Here is a 19,337-nt window from a genome sequence, read left to right as displayed (position 1 = left end):
ATGAGCCCGGGGTCCTGGGATCCTGTCCCACATCGGGCTCCCCACAGGGACACTGCTTTTCCCTCTGCCTATGTCTCTGCTTCTGTCTCTCATAAATGAATATATTAAAATTCTAGGGGGAAAAAAGTCTCTTGACTCTGGTCTGGTTCTGGGAATGTATCCTAAGGATATAAACTAAAGAGTGTGTGAGTCTGCTGTCCGTGCAGCCTGAGAACACCCTGGAAGGTATATCCCAACTGCTAAAATAATGCTCAACCCGGATGGGTGGGGAATATAGTTTTGTGTTCTGTGCTTTCTAGGTTTCCTACTAGGCACACATGCCACCTCTTGTAATAAGAAAATAAGAAGCAAGAGAGGGGAAGGATGAAGGAAAGCTCAGTCGTGGTGAAAACCCACTGAGGGGCAGCCTCATTCCAGCTCTGCAGGTAAATGAGATATTACAGTATTACAATACTTAATATGATGCACTTACTATAGTTGTTTTCCCCGAGGCGGGTGGACCTAATATCACAATCTTCGGCACTGTGGAAGAGAAAGATTTGAATGTCACCACCTTATATGACAGAGCAACCTCCAGAGCCTGCGGTGCTCCGAGGGTATTCATTTCCTTCCTTTCCCAGATTTCATTTTCTGCAAGTGACATGGTCGTTTGTAACCCAAGGGCTCAGAGATGCTCTTACCACAGAACATACCCTCTATGTTTAGAGAGGTAAGTGATCACTGAGACGGTTTATTTTTCTGTCTCCAAGGGGACATGGACACAGTAACTTGTTTGCCAAACTAATAAATATCAAGAACAATTTGGATTTCAAGCACCATAAAGCATTTTAAACAGGGACTTTGTCTTAGGGACACGCTCTCAAATAAAGCTGTATTTTATGTAAATGACCTTCTGAGCATATACACACACATACATGCCTTTTTATTTAGCAAATTGTATTCCCCATCATATTACTGAGGGAAATAATGGGGGAGAGCCTGGAGTATATAGGCCAGATTTATAAAACCCCAGATAGAAAAGTCTTTGTTTTCAAATGTGGGCATTTCTATGCAAATGGCTTGCTTCAGAGGGAGACCGCTGGCTCTGGGCGGTTGCTGGCTCCACATAATTCCTATAGCAGCTTTTTGATGACTGAGTAGGTGCTGGCCCACTGGAAAAGACCAGACCAGTATCTTAGGAAAAGGACTGGAAGGCATGTGTTCCCGGGTCAAATTGGGATTCAGGACATGGTGTCTGGACAGGTAAATCCATGCTGATTCCTCTGCGCACCACCTTGACTTAAAGCCACCCCTCTGCCCCTAAATGTGGGGAACCAGGAGCACAGAACACACATTGGGAAAGCAGATCTCTCTCCTCACCACTGTTGGCCTGACCCCTGAGCCAAGGGGACGATGAACATGTCCCATCTTGTTCATATACTTCAACTCACTTGAGCTTCTGAGGTCTACATGCAGAGCCCATTCCTGCCAGGCCACTGGGAGGGCCCCTCATCTGTGCAGAGGACAATGGATGTGCATGACCTTTTAGTTTGGAAGTGGAAACGGAGAAGGAGCTAGTGTCCATTTGGCCCATGATTTAATGATCAGCACATTTACACCCAGCCAGGCTGCGTGGGTGTAAATATAGACCTTTGCCCAGATTCACAGCACCTTCTCGTTTTCAGGGAAAACATGGAAGGAAGGTTTTCCCTTCCCTTCACTGATTCACTCATGGAGCACCTTGTCCTTGCTCGGTGCTGGGACAGATGCTGCCAAGCAAAGCATAATGGAACATTGGTAATTGTGTTAGGTGGGAATTGAAGGGGAGCAGTCGTCCTCCGTGCCTGTCCCTGACTAGGCACTGTCCCTCTCTCCTGGAGAACATGACAGCCTCAGCACATGTCATGGCTTTTTGCTGCTTCTTCGATTTTTATGTGTCCCAACTAATTGCTCTAGAGCACTGTTTCCTATATTTCTAAACACTTATAAACCTGGTCCTTTAGCCCCAATGATGTGTGAATTTGCTTCTTGGAAGCCCCAGATCTTTCCTGTTGGTGGTGATGTGAATCAGGGATGGGGGTGGGTGGGAGGAAGGCCCTGGACAAGGCAGCACTAGGGCATCTCCTCCAGCCCCGGCTACTGGCCTAATGTTGCCACGCTTCAGCTCAGCAAACCCTTGCACCCACTTTCCTCTCCAAGGCAGGCTCAGCTGGGGTGCTTCCTGCCCGCCCCAGTGCGGCAGACACAGTTGGCCAGAGCCACAGTAAGGGAGCAGCAGGTGGACCAGTCCGGCTCCTGTGCCCTTCGCCTGGCTGCCTGGCTGGGACTCTGGCCACAGGCATCTGCTCAAGCTCCTCAGACCTCAGGCCAGACACAAAGGGACTCAGGGTCTGCGGAGCCTGAGGAGTAGGGGCGACACCCCCACAAGAACCTTTTGGGAATGAGTTGACTCCCAAGTCATGTATTCATCTTGACAAAGTTGCGGGGCTCACAGGCTGCTGGGGAAACCCTCCCCTTCCGGGCTCCCCTAAGTGGCACCCAAATTGTACACATCTATGAAATTGCTTTAAAAGGGGGAACATCCACGGCCTTTCTCCCCACCTAATTTCTCGCACACATTTATGTGATTAATTTCAGTTTCTTAAAATCTAACACCTTGAAACTCCAGCTCTGCTCATGAGTAATTATTTATAAACAGTGTCATAAAAGGCTGCTTGACTGCCAAGAGTAATCAACTTCTTCAAACCACTTCAAAGGAAATCAAAAAACCTTTCCATCCACAGATCCTTTTGAGGTTTAACTAGGAGCATGATTTAAAATTCACAAGAAAACCCTTAGGTATTGGAGCTCTAATACACAGCTTTCTTGGACAAACGTTTGATAAAAAAACGCAACATACCATTATATACACCATCACCTGCTTTAATATTGCCCAGGGCTACTGTAAATGCTCACTTTGTACTAAATCTGCTTTTCTCGAGGCGAAGGGGCTGCCAGCCATGTGCCGGGGGCTCCCCTTGTTCCCTCCTGTGCATGCTCACCAGGATGAGTCTGGAGCCTTCTCTCCCTCTACACCAGCCACTGGCCATGTGAGCCACTCTCCACCCCACACCATGTCCAGTAAGTGGAGATGCTGAGTGCCCAGCTTTCTGCAAACCCAGGCCCCTGCGTGGCTGGAAGGAGGCAAGATGACCTCACTTACGAGCCCAGGGCAGTGAATATACTCACTGGACGTCAGTGGGCCTCCCTTCATCTCTGGTCCTCTTCCAGACCACACAGGAGCAGGGTTCAACTGTTCTCGGCTTCCTTTCCCTCCAAGAAAACTCATAAAAGGCCTCTTTTGCTTTACTTGTTGGCAGAGGCCTGGGCACAGGGGGAAACCCGCATATGTCCCTCTCTGTTCTTTACTTAGTGGTTGGGACTTGAGCAAAAAGGGCAAAGAGATTCCACCATCCATAAGAGCAGCCAGCCCATGGCCTGAGAGAGGTTGTGGGAACAAAACACCCCCCTCCAAAACAGTGGCCCCTGGGATTCAATGCCTCTACTCCCTTTGGGGCCAAAAACCTTGACTCTGGCTCTTGAGGAGGCCAGGAGGCCGGCCCCAGCTACAGCCAGACGGGGCAGGTCTGCATTCTTTGCACCCCTGCTTGGGAGCAACATGGCATGCTGTGTGGTCTGGAGAAGGAATAAAGGCTCCGTGGCAGGTGCCTCAGAAAACACCATGAGTGAACGGAGGAGGTGCTGAGGAGGATGGAAGAAGGTGAAGGGACGGAGGGAGGGAAGAGGCTGCACAGGTGGTGGTAAGGCCAGCCCCCAGTGTCTGCTGCGGCGCTGAGTCTGAAACAGAAAGATGCTGGTAAAGTGGATGGTTTGACACTGAAAATCAAATCTGCACACAGATGAGCAAGATTAAAGTATAATGAGAATCTGCCTCAAATTTCAGCTCTTGAACTTCCAGCTGAGGGGCTGGCCGAGTCCTGGGGCTCAAGGTTTGAGAACGCATGGCAGCATGTACCCCGAAGCGAAATGTTTCAAACTGGCAGGATGAAGCGGCCCCTGCAGCCGCCCACCGCTGGCCAGGCACTGCCCCCTCCATCCCAGTCACCCAAGCACGCCCCCCACCCCCCCGGTTACCAATGAGGACACTGAGGCCCAGGTGGGGCCAGGCTCCCTCACCAGTTTCTTTACATTCTTTTTTTTTTATAATAAATTTATTTTGTATTGGTGTTCAATTTACCAACATACAGAATAACACCCAGTGCTCATCCCATCAAGTGCCCCCCTCAGTGCCCGTCACCCACTCACTCCCAGCCCCTGCCCTCCTCCCCTTCCACCACCCCTAGTTCGTTTCCCAGAGTTAGGAGTCTTTATGTTCTGTCTCCCTTTCTGATATTACCCACACATTTCTTCTCCCTTCCCTCATATTCCCTTTCACTATTATTTATATTCCCCAAATGAATGAGAACATATAATGTCTGTCCTTCTCCTATTGGCTTACTTCACTCAGCATAATACCCTCCAGTTCCATCCACGTTGAAGCAAATGGTGGGTATTTGTCATTTCTAATAGCTGAGGAATATTCCATTGTATACATAGACCACAGCTTCTTTATCCATTCATCTTTCAATGGACACCGAGGCTCCTTCCACAGTTTGGCTATCGTGGCCATTGCTGCTATAAACATCAGGGTGCAGGTGTCCCGGCGTTTCATTGCATCTGTATCTTTGGGGTAAATCCCCAACAGTGCAATTGCTGGGTCGTAGGGCAGGTCTATTTTTAACTCTTTGAGGAACCTCCACACAGTTTTCCAGAGTGGCTGCACCAGTTCACATTCCCACCAACAGTGGAAACCACAAATGTTGGAGAGGATGTAGAGAAAAGTTTCTTTACATTCTGACAAGAGTGCTGACATGCAGTGAACCCAGGGGCCCCGGGTGGTGGCACCTCACTGAATTCACTCACTGAATTCACATGCCATTAGCTCTTGCTCTGCTCCTATTTCACTTTTCCTTTGCTTTCGCTTTGTTTATCCTGTACTTTTGCTTCTGCTCTAACTTTGCTGTTATTTGGTGGTGGCAGTACAAGAAAGCCAAACTCGGCAGAGGGCACCCAGTAGGGTTCAGGTAATAGCAACACCTAGTCCCTGTCCAGACTCAGGTGGGAGGAGGTGGGAAGGCAGACACATGTGCCTCCAGAAAGCCACAAACGGAGGCCTGGGTAGGAGAGGCCTGGCTGGTAAGCCACAGTCCACAGCAGGGCCGCCAGGAAGGAAGGGCCACTCTGCCCCCCAACGCCAAGAAATAAACAGCCAGTCAGAGAACGGAGGCCTCTCAGGAGAGTCTCACACCAGAAGGCCAGGTGGACAGCTCAAAGTGACAGTTCTCCTGGCCTTCCGTGCTCTCAGCTCCATTTCCACCTGTGGCACGTGGGCTTACCACCAACATCAATCCTCGAGTCAGCAGAGGCTCAGAAAAGGGCACAGTTGTGCTCTCCATGAGCCACTCTGCTTAGGTTGGTGAAATGGCACTGGGATCTGAGCAGCCCCTCACTCTGATGCTCTTCAGCCAAGCCTGAGAAGGTTGGTATCAGGATCTGTGTCTGGGACATGCAGAAAAGGCCAGGTATGCCCGGTGCCCAGGCAGGCCTGGGGTCTCCTCTCTCCCGCCTTTCTTTGTGCTTGTTTTTCAGACTCCTAGTGTCCTTCCTCATCTTAGGCTTGTGAACCTACCACGGGGCACTTCAGGCCTCTGTCCCTCTCAGCTGCGCCAAGTGCTAATTTCACTGGTGCACTGGTACCTCCTTCAAAGTGGCCAGGATGCCAATGAAAAAAACATCAAAGCTCCCAGATACCAGCTCTCCCTGACGGTTCACACAGGACGGGAATGATCCTCCACTTGGCAAATCGATTGTGGAATGGAATGCCCTTCCCTTCTCCCTGGTCCTGGGCTCTGGCTTTGGGGCCAGCTGGCCTGCACTTGGGCCGAGGTTTGGGAAGCTCTGGTGCCCACTAACGGGCACCAGTCATGAGACCCTCAGGAAAAGCTGAGTGCTGCCTGTCTAGGTAGACCAGAAACCAAATTTCCACCTGACAAGTGAAGTCATCACAGAGCTTAAACCCAACAGGCGAGATCAGATGGGACCCACAAACACATTAATAATTGATTCCATGGGCCATTCAGAGGTTTTTGTTTTAATAACTTGGCAAGAGACTTTTTTAGCTGTGCCCCGAAAGAAATTAAGGCATTTTTAAATCGGCCACCATTCCATGTTGTCAAAAGCCCTCCCCACCCGGTCCAGCCCTCCTTCAGACACAGGGAGGACAGAGGGGTTCACAGTGGTTAGGCAGGGAAAGGAGAGGGAGGAGGCCCATTTGGATGCTCACCATTATCATTGTCTTGTTGCAAGTGAGTGATCATGAACGGGATGGGGTCCTTGGGCTGGTAGATCAGGAGTTGCTCCAGCATGTTCTGTGGGCACAGGGCAGACACCCAGGGGGTTAACACCTGCATGGGCATTCAGGGCCCTGGGCTCAGGCTCAGGTGGCCCAGCACCCCGGTCGCTACCAATATTGGCTGGTCTGATCCCTCCACCACACCCACCAAACATGCCTTCAACTTGGGATCCAGCCCCTGCCCCAGGTGCCATCTGCTTTAGTTCCCCATGAGCAGAGACATGAGGGAAAAGCCACATAGGTATCGCTGGGAGACCCCTGCAGGGACTGCACCCAGATCCAAGAGCAGGTGGGCCCAGGATCCTCTACCCCAGTCCCTCGGTGCCTCCCAGACATGCCTTCTCTCAGTTCTCTTCATGCACCATGTTCATGTGCCCCTCAGAGCCTTAGCAAATGCTATTCCCTCAGCTTGCAACGCTTTTCCCTCTGAGTCATGAGGTCTCCATGTAATCATACCTTCCTGATTACGCTCACCGATAAATCCTGTCATATGTTCCTGTAGCCCCCACACGTCCCTGTAATTTCCTCATCCTTGTCCCGGTGCTGGGCATACTCACAGTAGGTGCCCAATGCCAATGTCTGCTGGGGAGGGCATGGCCAACACTGTTGCCCGTGTCCATCCAGAATGGGAGAGTGGGACAGAATAGTTACCAGCCAAGTATCTAAATAGTCCTGGGACAGTCTGGCCATTCAGTTCCATGGAAAAGCAGCTTCCATGGTTTCAGAACAAGAGGCACAGGAATGAACTGGGGGAAGTGATAGGAGCTGAGCTGGCGCAGTAAGGAGCATCGTTTAGGGACAACCTAGAGGGCGGGGGACTTTTGTCCTTTGGGGGTGTTGAGCTCGTGGATGCGTGTGTAGACAGCAGAAAGCTGTGAGAGGTCCTAGCTCCACTCTGTGCCTCACCAGCAAGTCCCTTCTCTTCTCTGAGCCTCAACCTCCCCAGCTGGTGGAGACCCCACTGGTGGCGGCCTCTGATCGGTCTCACTGCAGAGGTGGTGTTGAGATGACGCTAGCTGGTTCACAGATGAGTGTTTTTCATTTTACTTTTCAACAGTTGCATATCTAACGCATATTAGCAAACCTAGGATTTCAAGGATTCTGCCTAGGAGGAGGTAAAACAGGCTAATCTTTTAAAAAATGGGCTGATTTAAAGAAATGACTACATTAAAGTGGAATTGTGGTGGTAGTATGTGAATTGATACATGTGATAACATTTCATAGAACCGTACACACACTAAAAGAAAGAAGTGCAGGTAAAGAGCGCCTGGGTGGCTCAGAGGTTGAGCGTCTGCCTTTGGCTCAGGTCATGATCCTGGGGTCCTGGGATCGAGTCCCACATCGGGCTTCTCACAGGGAGCCTGCTTCCCCCTCTGCCTATATCTCTGCCCCCCCCCTCTGTCTCTCATGAATAAATTTAAAAAATCTTTTAAAAAAAGTACAGGTAAATACACATGAAATCCAAATAAGGCCTCAGTGTGGTTAACTGTTTTGTGCCAACGTCATTGTCATGAAGTTACGTTAGATGGTATTAGCGGCAGGAGCTGGGGAAGGGTACAGCAGAACTCTGTGCTGCCTTTGTAATATCCTGTGGATCTAAAATTATTTGAAAATAAAAAGTGTAAGAAGTGAAAATGGTAAAAACCATGGAGGGAACCCACACAAATGACTAAGGACTGGAAATACTGGACAAAAACCTTTCTCGGACTGCTCCGTCCACAATCGCTCTGAGGTACACCGGGCTCTCTAGAGCAAACCACAGCCCCCTGGGGAGCTGGCCCAATCCTGCCCACCAGCAGGTGATTTTTAACTCGGCTGGCCATTGCTTTTTCCTGGACTGGCCCACTCGGTTTTGGAGAAGTCTCTCCCTCCGTCAGTTAACACTTTCCAAAGGAAACACGTGTTTGGTGGAGAGATGGAGACGGTTCTGACTCTGAGCTCTGCTCCCACGGGTGCAGGTCAGAGGCTCCACGGAGCACAGGCATCACCACAGGGGTGCCTCGGGATGGGCTATGCCTGGAGGAGCAAGTGCTCTGGACACTGGGCTCCAGCTTCTCTTAGGCCCTCACCACCCCTGAGTGGCAGAGTTCTTTCAGTCCAGCTCCTGAAAGGCTTTGCCTCCAGGAGGTGCAGAAGGGCACCCAGAAGGGGCAGGGCTTTGCCCAAGTGCACACGGGGACTGAGGGCCCCGACAACTCCAGAACCCAGGACGAGAGGTTGCGGGCAGCCCCGAACTCCTGGCCCTAATGAAGAAAGGCCATGTGGGAAATGCTGCTGTCCCAACCGTAGGGCTGGGATCCTGGGAGGCAGCCCTCTCAGGGGACGGGGATGTCGCCCGGAACTCGAACTCGGACAGGCCCCAGCTCAGAAACCTGGAGGTGTCAGCGCGGGAGGGGCCTCCCCGAGAGGAGACCAGCTCTCGCCTGTTGGCATTTCACAGTTGCCCGAACTGTGGAGCGAACGGGACTTGGCCCAGGCCTCGGAGCGGGCTGGCCCGGAGCCATGTCCACATCCTGGCCAGGCGGCCTGCCCTCTTTCCTCCCTCCTTGGTCCGCAGGGCAGGGGCAGGGGGTCCGCCGACCGAGGCATCCCTCGGGGTCCCGGAGCCGGACACCGCCCCCCGCTGCGGGGAGGCCCCCGGCCGGCCCCGGTGTCGCGACGGGGCGCGGCTGCCCCGGTCACCTGCATCAGCTCGAACACGTGGCGCTCCTCCCCGTACTGGGGCATTTCCGGGGGTATGTGGTGCGGGGCGGTGGTCGCGTCCATGCCCGGTGCAGCGCGCCCGCTCCCTGGAGACCGCCGTCGCTAGGGCCGCCGCACGCGTCATCAGCGCGCGCCCGCTCCCTGGAGACCGCCGTCGCTAGGGCCGCCGCACGCGTCATCAGCGCGCGCCCACCGGGGGCAGGTGCTTCCCCGCGGGCAGGTGCTTCCCCGCCCCGGCCTCACCCCGCCGTCTGCACGTCTCCGCGGGCCCGCGAGGCCTCTCCAGCTGCGGCCTTCTAGGACCGGAGGTGCTCCAGCAGGGCCCCGGGTGCCGAGACGCCGAGGGGCACGTCCACACCCACCCACCCAAGGGGGCGGGTCCTGCGCTGGTTCCGCCAACGCACCCCGACCCGGGCGCTGACAGCTCCGACGGCCGGCCCGGCTCTGCTATCGGGGCCAGACTTTCCCCATCTTTAAAATGAACAGAGGTTAGGGGACGGCTTGAGAAGGTAGGGGAGTCCCTGGGGGGCTCCTAGGGGGCTGGGCGGGAAGGCCTGGGCTCACGGGAGGGGCCAGGGCGGCCACGTGACCCTGTTGCCATGGCACCCGCGGGAACAATCGGGCCCGCGGCTCCTCCCCTTCTCGCCGTCCCCCCACCCCCCCCACCGCCGCAGCCCTGCGAAGGGCCTCCCCGCCCCCCGGGGCCCCAGACACCCTCGGAGGCACTCCAGCTTCAGCACGCTCTGTGAGTGAAGGCCGCTCTGGGACCAGGGAGGTGCAAGCGGGCCGGGGACGGAGCCGCCGCCGCCCCGGGGCAGGGGGATGGGGTGGGACCTGGGGGGCGGGAAGGAGCGCCTCAGTTGCGCTAATGCCCAGGGGGACAGAGGCAGCCTGGTATCAGACGCTGCGCTGGACTGAGAACTCTAGCTTTTTGTCTTTTGCCGTTTTTCGGAGGAGCTGCTGGTTTTGAGCTCTCAGTGCTCTTAACAAAACTTGTGGGGTCTGTACATTACGGACAGGACGTCCGGCATTGCCAATACAGACTGCTCCGAGTTCACCTCCTGGCTCCACCTAGCCGTGTGAGCCTGCTCCGTGCCTCACTTTCCTCCCCTGTGAAGGGGAGATTATGGAAGGATTTCATGAGCTAATGGGCCTGAAGTATTGGTAGCTGGCATGGAGGAGTGCACCATGTGTAGGGGCTACTATTAGGCATATTATCTCGTTTAACCTTTGCGCCAGCCCTGAGAAATAAGTACTTTCATTCCCATTTTACAGGTGAGAAACTGGAGGATCAAAACGGTGAGAGAAGTAGTTGGCTGAATGACTTCGGGCAAGTTATTTCCCTTTTTGGGGCCTCTTTCCTCATCAGTTGTTGATCGTGAAGCATTAAAATCAGAAGTCCCCTTGCAGATCTTATCCAAACCACCTCATTTTACAGATGGATAAACTGAGGCCCAGAAAGGGGGGACATTCTTGGCCAAGTTCAGTGTTGAGCAAAGGCAGAGCCAGGGCTTGACTTCTAGCCAAAGGCTGCACCACCAGCCACTTGCCCAGAGATATGCTCTCCCGTGTAAAAGGCTCCAGTTCTGTCTTGTGCCCTCAGAGCTGCTTCCTCAAAGCGTGCACACCTTGGTTGGCTTTCAGAGCCAACTGCAAAGACAGCTGGGGAAGAAAAAGCGTGCCGCCTCCCCCTGAACAGGGAACACAACAACCAAACCTGCAATTTGCACTGGAGAGGTTCAGTTTGCTTCCTGGACATTTCTGAAATGACTTGCCTTTCTCCTCATTTATTTTAAGCCCTAGGCGCTTTTCATACCACGATTTAATCTTCTTTAGCAGCCTGGGAAAATACAAATCAATTAAAGCCTAAAACCTATTGGGTAATCATTTTTTCCTTCCTCCTCCCCCAGATCGAGAAGTGCCTGCACCCTGTGCCTTTCATCCAGACTAATTTGGCTGCAGTGACTCTCGTTCAAGGGACAATCACTTTGGATAGCTTATTACAGCTCTTCTCACGACATTCCTGGCGTGCATGTCACAAGTCGCTAGGATCAAGAACCAAGTCAGTTTTGCTCTCAGGGGCTCTTGGGGCCACCAATTGAGGTAGCATTGCATCCGTAGAGAACTTGACAGCCCCAGGAAGCCCCAGGAGGGTGGCAGGGAGGCAGACACATAGGGCAGCCCCTTCTGGGATGGGGAACAGAGAATTGTCTCACAGGAATGGAAATGAGACCCCAGGGTCCAGCCAGTGCATGACCCCTAGGGGGGTTCCGGCAGCTTTTCAGGCCTTTGGTGTCCTCTCCACCCCACCCACTGGCTTCCAACCCTGGCCAATCTGATGTGTGGCATGTCTATCTCTATGGACCATCATGGGAGGGAAAGAGGGAGCTGTCCAAGCCCAGACTTTATGAAGTCAGGCAGAGCCAAGTGGGAAATCCTGGCCTGCTCACTTCTAGCTGGGTAACTTCAGGTTTGTTGTTTCTCACATAGGGGTAATCATGGTACCTTCAAGGTGAGGACTTAACGCATGGTCAGCGCTTTCCTACAGCCCCGTTGAGAGTAACTGCTGTTAGGAGGATTGGGGTGGGTGTTAAGGATCTCCTTAAAGGCTGGAGCGTAGCTCTAGTTTGTCTGCCCCCCACACACCCAGCCCCTGCAAAGGACCCTCTTGCAGACAGAAGCTCTTCATCCTGACATGCTAGTCCCACTGCCCTGCTTGCTTTTGTCTTTAGCAGTGCCCTTATCTAAAACGTGGTTCATTCGCTCATCCTTACTGTTGGCCTCCCATACTGAAAGATAAATCCCTCCAGGGAAGGAGATATTGTCTATTTTGTTCAGTGCTGTGTATAGCCCAGCACTCAGAATGGTGAGGAATGAATGAAGGAACGAATGAATGCATGATGTGCTTCTTATCCCTTTTGGCCTGCAGTGGTTCTCCTAGCTTTGTGTGATACTTGGGGTCCCTTAGCCTTACCCTGTCCACTGCCTTCTGTGCTTGCTTTCAGTATTCTCACATAACCCCCCCCAGCTTCGAGCCAGGGGCCCCACCTCTCCTCTCCGGGAGTCTCTGCTGCTTTCAGGGCACACACCATGCCTGTCGTGGCATGCCCCCTGACTGTGTGCACACGGTGTGATCACAACAGCCCTGAGTGCCCTGGCAACCAGGCACTGCCACGTGCCAGGCCCTGGGCTCCACACTGCCACCTGCCACCTCCTGCAGTGCTCACCCCAAGGCTGGGAGGCTGACACTGTTCTCTCCTGACAGCCTGTTAGTACTCAGAGGCTCACCCCAAGGCCGGCAAGGAGTGGAACCAGGATTTGAACCCAGGACTATGCAACTCCAGGGCTTGGGTTCTTCACCACCCACCACAGCTCTGAGCATTTTGGAGGAGGGCCAGACAAAGCATATGCTCCTCCTCCTCCCCAGAAACCCACCTGTGTGCTGGGCTCCGACTTTTCTAGGCTTCAACCCCCAGGTCACATGTAAGCCAAGCCCCAGGCCTGTGGTAGGTGAGGCAAGTGAGGCACTTGCCTTGATGCAGACCGTGAGGGGTGCCTGAAACCCCGGTAATCAGGACAAATAACATCAAAATTAATGCAAAAACTCCATTGAAAGGGAACTATTAAAAATGTGAAGCCAGGATCAATGTTACTTGTTCCTTTTGCCCAGGCTCCCCGGATCAGCAAGGCGTGGCACTGGATTGCATCCCACATTTACTTAAAATTCAGATACTTTGTAGACTTTCTGGTATTAACTTTTATTTCTCCAAATTGTGTGACAAATACTTTTACCTAGCTCGACTGCTGAGTTTTGGGATGTCCCCTGAAATGTCACACTGAATGCCTCACCTGCCCTGGTAAGCCTATACCATGAGAGGCACACCCCAAAACCTTGCCCCCCCTTTACTGTGTCCACCATTTCTGCCTCTGGGCAGGGGGAGGGGGACTGTGGTAGGTGTTCCAGGTATCTGAAAAACACAGGTACCCACCACAACCCCACAGCCCAGGCTCCCCTTCTCGCTCACCCACTATGGGCAGGGCGCCTGGCCCAGGCCCAGGCCCACGGAGCTGCAGCTGCTGTGAGCAAACACAGGCATCATGGTTCCCAGGGTAGGGCCTGGGCACTGCTGCTGAATGCGCTCCCTGGGATGTACAGTAGACCACTGAGTTTCCCGGGGTACTGTTATCAGGGCCCATCCTGGTGTGGCTCCGTTCCCAGATCTCCCAGTTCTCAGCTTTGCTGCTCCCATCATGTCCTGGAGGCCACCTCCTTTTTTTTTTTTTTTTAATTTTATTTATGATAGTCACACACAGAGAGAGATAGGCAGAGACACAGGCAGAGGGAGAAGCAGGCTCCATGCACCGGGAGCCCAACGTGGGACTCGATCCCGGGTCTCCAGGATCGCGCCCCGGGCCAAAGGCAGGCGCTAAACCGCTGCGCCACCCAGGGATCCCCTGGAGGCCACCTTCTGATGTGTTCTTGCACTTCCTTTCATCCCTCTTCTTGCCATGGGGATGCCCTCCCTGCTCCAGCCCTGCTGTGGGCTCAGGATGCCAAGGGAGACCCAGCAGAGAGAAATGCCTTCTGTCCCCCTCGGGCTCGGTCCTCTACCTAGGGCCTTCCAGGAAGCCTGGGATGTCTTCTTCCCCACCCTTGCCCTTGCCAGGTGGTGTCTGGCCCCTTCCACTTGCAGCAACTCACTCAGACCCTAGGTTGGCTGGCCTCCTCTGACCCCTGCTCATGTGGGGCGTGTGTTGTACTGGGTCCTCGTGGTGGAGGCACAGTGGCTGGGGCAGCTTTGAGGACTCCAGTTACAGGTCAGGAAGCCTGGGACCTAGAGTGTCTCCAACAAGCTTGCTGTGACACCCTGGACTTCGGTTCCCCCCTGCCCAGGAGTTAAAGGGAGTTGACCGACCAGGGTCTCCAGTTCTAGCACTCTGTAAATCTGTGACCTGTGACATCTTGCGTGGGCTCAGCAAAACTGTGATGTCACAGAGAGCAGAATCCACAGGCTCTGCTCACAGAGGAGATTCTAGACGCATTGTGGGCTATCTGAACCACGCTAGGGACAGTCTGTGAGGCACCAAAAGAGAGCACTCCCTGTGGCGTGGATATTTCCCATCAGGCTCATTCTTTCCATGAACGTGGGAGGCGGAGAGGAGTTGCCGAGGGCCAGCCCCTACCCTGAGAATGTGCAAGGCTGAGATCAGGGCTCCTGACCCAAGCACAGAGCAAGGAAACCGCCTCTTCTCAGACTTGACAATCCAGTACAGACTCTTCCGCTGCTTGGCCCACTGGAAACAGTCCCTAGACTTTCTCATGAATTGCAAAGGGGCAGGTGTCTTACGATAAAAATCACAGATTTGATACTCTGTGACCTATTCTGTGATCCCCTCTGTTGCTGACAGCACAGGAAGGCATCGGAGGCTGTGTGTGCATGTGTGTATGTGTGTGTGTGTGCATGTGTACCCCCACAGCCTGGAGAAACTGAGGACCAGAGTAATCTTTGTCCATGCTTGAGAGAAGGAAATCATGGTTCATGGCAAAGTACGTGTCCTTGGAGGGTAAAGGGACCTGGGTCAGGCTGTATTCTGTCTTGGACAGCCTGGGGGGATCTGGAACTAGTGAGGTGCTCCCCGGAGAAGGCCCTGGCCATGCTGGTCGGGGCCTCCAGAGCTGGGTCTGCAGTCTGTTTCTGAGGGCCTCATCCCTGTGCTCTTGTTCCCTGTAGATCCCTCTCCTTCTGTGAATAATCGCTGAGGAAGACAATGAATGAGGCAAAGGAGTCCCTTCGGAGCATCGAGCAGAAATACAAACTCTTCCAGCAGCAACAATTCACCTTCATCGCCGCTCTGGAGCACTGTAGGGAGAATGCCCACGACAAGATCCGACCCATCGCCAGCATTGGGCAGGTGGCGTCCCGTGGGCTGCCGGGCGGTGGGGCCAGGGTTCCCCGGGGACTCCCGGGCAACACCTTGCTTGGAAGGTGAAACTGAGGCTCAGAGTACAGCAAGCATGCTTGTGCCAGGGTCAGGACTAGTGGGATGAGCCCTGCATCCCCTCCCCAGATATGTGAGTGAATAACAAAGTGGTTACACATGAGGGCTGGAGCCTGCCGACCAGGGTTCAGATCCCAGCTCAGCCCCACGGGCCTTCAGGGACCTCAGGCCGAGAGTCACCTGTGTCCCAGTCGTCTGCTCTGTAGAGTGAGAACAACTGCACATCCCCAGGGAGTATGTGGATTTAGGGAGATCATGAGGGAGACGCCCCGCCCGTGTCTGATGCCTGTGGTCCTGGCTGTCTGATCCCACTGGGGCCTGAGAAACTGCGCCGTGCTGGGCACATTGCTCTTCCCGTGTGCAGATTATCACAGTGTGCTCTGCAGGACTTGGAGGCCTGGAGATGAGACACGCCTTCCAGGAAGTGACCCACACCTGGGTGGGAGCCTCCCAACTGCAGACGTGCTGCGGGCCCATGGGCCAGCTTGTGGAAGGCCAGCGGTGCACGGGTGGGGGTGGGGGTGGGCAGTGGAACTCAGAACTCCTTAGGAGAAGCACGTGTGCGCCCCCTGCCCCCCCAAAAACAGCAACCCTTGCTGGCAGCATCCTTTAAAAATCCTTTCGTCTAATAAATGTAAAAGCTTCGCCCAGTTTTTTAACTTGAAAAGTTTTAAACCTACAGAAAAATATCCTTTCCCCTGAACTATTTGGAAGTTAGCCACAGCCTTTCTAGCCCATTCCCCAATGGCTCAGACTTCCAAGGCCATTGGACAGGTTTTTGGCGTCGGGAAGGAACATCTGCGACCCACACCCCCACCGCGACCCACACCCCCAGCCCAACCCCCAACCCCAGCCTCTGCTCAGAGTCTGCATCAGCGGTTGGTGACCCCCGGCAATGCATGCGCACAGGGGAGTGGCCTCCTTGCCTTAAGTCCAGCGGGAGGCTCTTGGTAAACAATGCCCCATGGTCTGACTCTGTGTGAACTGTTGATTCTCGGTGCTTGCCCTGCCCTCCCTGGGCCTGGGTTATCCTGAGGTAACCCGCACACACACCAGATAGCCCGGTGACTCTGTGTTATAGCTACAGCGTGGTGCCTCAGGTGGCCGGATGTGGTGCCCCACATCCATGGAGGCCGCCAGAGCCTCCCCCCCTTACAGAGCTGCAGTCCTTAGAAGGAACCACTCAGATCATTTGGGAAGACCTCACCCCAGCAAAAGAAAAGCAACCGGCAGTGGCAGGAAAACCCTGGCTTAGACTTAGGAATTTCTGGCTGCTAGAGGAGGGAGGTAATGCCCCCAGCCACCAGTTTGTCACAGGGCATGCGTTTGTGAAGTGGGCCAGTGAATCTGGTCTGGACCGGAGCCAGTTCCTCCTCAACCCACGGCTAGGCCTCTTGCCTCTCCCGACCTCAGATCCAGAGTGATAGGCAGGGCAGGGGGGGTGGAGGTTGCATGGAGGGGAAGAGCCCCTGCCAGGGAAGGACCTCCATGCCCCCTGAGGAGAGTTAAAAGTGGATCAACCATATTACCATTCTGAGCACCTTTAATGATTTCAGAAAGGTTTCCCTGCTCTTGTACCTGGAACACTTGGGAGCTTCCGTGTTGTTTTGGCATTGAAGCTCTTCATCCTAGAGTTGATTTTGGTGTGTGGTGTGAGGTAAAGACTACCTTTTGTTCTCCTATGGAAGATCCCTTTCCCAGGGAGAGGCCCTGGAAACACAGGACAATGAAACTTCAAAGGATTGTAGTGCCTTCTGCTTGCTTCTCACTCCTGAGGAGTGGGTCCTCTGAGCAGGCTTGAGGCATGAAAGGTCAGGGAGCAGCCCTCTTTAGGTATGGGCTGAAGCATGTGGAGCCTGGTGCAAGGTGGGAGCTCAGGGCCCAGAGCTGGGGCCAAAGGCCAGCCTAGCCACTCTCCCTGGTGCCCGAGCAAGTGATTTGACCTCTATGGCCCCCACTAGTCACCTGCAAAATAAGGACTTGAAAAGGCACCCAGCGCGTAGGGCTCAGGTGAGGGTGTTGTGAGGGCCAGGCCGCAAAGCTCGGCACAGTGCAGGGGGCACTCCATGACGTTAACTGTATATAGCAGCCTGTGCATGCAGATGCTTCAGTGTGACTGGCCTCTGCCCTGTGACTCTGGGAGGCTGGGAGGAACAGGGGTATGGGGCGCTGCTTCCTGGTGTTTGGCCCAGAAACTCACCAGGGGCCCAGTGGTGCTGCCTCAGCTCCCATCGTGTGGGCCCTCACAGGTGCAGAGCTACACAGAGCACTACTGCAACAACTCCACAGACCGGCGCATTCTGCTCATGTTCCTGGACATCTGCTCGGAGCTGAACAAGCTGTGCCAGCACTTTGAGGCCCTGCACTCTGGCACTCCAGTCACCAACAACCTGCTTGAGAAATGCAAATCCCTGGTTAGCCAAAGCAATGACCTAAGCAACCTTAGAGCAAAGTAAGTCGCTTCTGGGCCTGTTTTGGAGGCCCAGGCAGCAGGGCGGGGCTGGAAAGGAGGGGTCCAACAGGAAGAAGCAGCCTTCTGCATGAGGGCAGGTGCCTCCAGGCCCCCTGCCCAGGTGGGAAATCTCAGGCCCACTGATTTATTGGATGGCCCAACCCCACCGATCATTTTACTGAAGCTGAAGATAGAGTGGGACGCAAGCCCTCTCACTGGAGTTGACACCCGGCAAAGGGAAGGGGATCACAGAGCACATGTTCCCAGAAGCCCACAGAGAAGCCCCAGCCCTGCCAGTGTGGCTACCTAGTTAATTCTGCGCCCTCGGCACAAAGTGCCATATTCTGGAGCATATGGTTTAGTTATTGGGGTGAAGAAGAGTCAGAGGGACTAAGCAGTACATTTTGGAGCAGTTATGGCAGGTTTCCACAGCCCCTAATCTGGGTTTCTACAACCACAGGTGAGTGGTTCCAGAGTCCTGCCCCTCACAACAGGATTAGCCAGGGTTTGTTGCCCAACATCTGGTAGAGAGTGTGGTATGGCCCATGCAGCCCTGAAACCTCCCCAGGGGATTCTGATGTCTGCAGTCTGGATCAGAGCCTGCCCCAGGTCTGGATGAGTCCCTCTTGCCACCCCACAGGTACCCTCATGATGTGGTGAACCACCTAAGCTGTGACGAGGCCAGGAATCACTACGGAGGCGTCGTCAGCCTCATCCCCATCGTCCTGGACTTAATGAAAGAATGGATCGCCCACTCGGAGAAGCTGCCCCGCAAAGCACTGCAGCATGTGAGTGAGTCCCAGGCACGCCAGGAAGCCATCGGGGCGGCGGCCACTCATCCTTCCTGGACCACAGGCACCCAGCCTCGGTTAAGAAAACACAAACGTAGGCAACTTACAAAAGACAGCCCCAAACCTAGGAGGAATGACAAAGGATGTTCAAAACCTCCCTGGAGACCACCTGGCGGGAAACTGTAACTCAGAGCTGACAACCTGCGTCCCGTACAGTGCTTTGTCACTTAACTTGGTCTCCACTGTCTGATCCATTCTTTGGCACCCACAGCCCCCGCCACTGATGAACCCCAAGGGGGCCTGCCCAATATACTGTCGAGAACCTCTCTCCTTTCTCACTTTAACTTCTAAGCTCTTGCCTCTGAGTGTCAAGGTCTGTGCCAATGAAGAGGACCCCCACTTCCAGTGTTGTTGGGAGAGGGTGTTCTGGGGAGGCAGCTGAGAGCTGGGGCCACTGGCCTGCCCACGTGCACCCTGCCAGGCCCGGCCACGCTGCAGGTCTGGCTTTCCCGATCGATCCACTGAGCTGGAGGCCTCAGAGCTCCTTTCCCGCCATAGGGGCAAGTAGGCAAGGCCCAGCTCTCTGCAAGACAAGGCTGTTTGGCCTGCCGGGAGGCTGAGGGCCAGCATGACGAACTTCCTCAGTGTGATTAGGTCTCTGGGCCAAAACCCAAAGTGGAGTGAACCTGCCTTCACTTCTCCTTTACTTGGGAGAGGGAGACCATGCAAGAAGCCGGAAGAATTCTGGTCTTACGGCTCCTGTGCAAGGACGGTTACCTGATTTTCACAACACTGAAGGCCCCGACATTATAAAATGTGTCTCTGGCTTCTGAGCTTGCTGGAAGTTCTCTCTGACTGTTGGTTTTTCCCTTCACAGGGGGCGACTTAGCTTCTGTATTCTTGCTTCCTCGAGTGCAACCATCAAGAATAAAAAGTGTTCTCCTACCTCTCTGCCTGGCTC

At 54.2% G+C, this 19,337-nt stretch overlaps 2 protein-coding genes across 18 annotated transcripts in view; one reads left to right on the top strand and one right to left on the bottom strand.

The window, feature by feature from the left end:
* Nucleotides 1-9,266, bottom strand: part of AK8 (adenylate kinase 8) — a 127,504-nt gene extending 118,238 nt beyond the window's left edge. For all 9 annotated transcript variants that reach the window (XM_025475611.3, XM_049114945.1, XM_049114946.1 and 6 more), the window contains exons 1-3: nt 9,113-9,266; nt 6,362-6,446; nt 473-522 (exon numbers count right to left, since the gene is read on the bottom strand). In XM_025475611.3, the coding sequence (XP_025331396.1) occupies nt 473-522; nt 6,362-6,446; nt 9,113-9,196 (219 nt within the window). In that variant the 5' untranslated portion in view covers nt 9,197-9,266. The remainder of the gene's footprint in view (nt 1-472; nt 523-6,361; nt 6,447-9,112) is intronic.
* A 74-nt stretch (nt 9,267-9,340) lies between these two features.
* SPACA9 (sperm acrosome associated 9) lies at nt 9,341-19,321 on the top strand. 9 transcript variants are annotated; one of them, XM_025475629.3, is made up of 7 exons: nt 9,774-9,878; nt 10,409-10,432; nt 11,044-11,195; nt 11,624-11,716; nt 14,866-15,046; nt 17,383-17,585; nt 18,226-19,321. In XM_025475629.3, exons 5-7 carry the CDS (start codon nt 14,903-14,905, stop codon nt 18,560-18,562), a joined length of 684 nt encoding a protein of 227 aa, XP_025331414.1. In that variant the 5' UTR covers nt 9,774-9,878; nt 10,409-10,432; nt 11,044-11,195; nt 11,624-11,716; nt 14,866-14,902; the 3' UTR covers nt 18,563-19,321. The 9 variants fall into 9 exon arrangements, with proteins under 9 accessions (XP_025331411.1, XP_025331412.1, XP_025331414.1 ...); XM_025475633.3 differs by lacking the exon at nt 11,624-11,716 and having other exon boundaries at nt 9,778-9,878; nt 18,226-18,373; nt 19,254-19,321; XM_025475626.3 differs by lacking the exons at nt 9,774-9,878; nt 11,624-11,716 and adding an exon at nt 9,341-9,642.
* Nucleotides 19,322-19,337: the final 16 nt, after the last annotated feature.

This window comes from Canis lupus, chromosome 9, assembly GCF_003254725.2.
Source record: "Canis lupus dingo isolate Sandy chromosome 9, ASM325472v2, whole genome shotgun sequence".
In the NCBI taxonomy this organism is placed as follows: Eukaryota; Metazoa; Chordata; class Mammalia; order Carnivora; family Canidae; genus Canis; species Canis lupus.
Note: the sequence above shows the minus strand (reverse complement) of the source record. Positions and strands in the feature narration are given on the sequence as shown.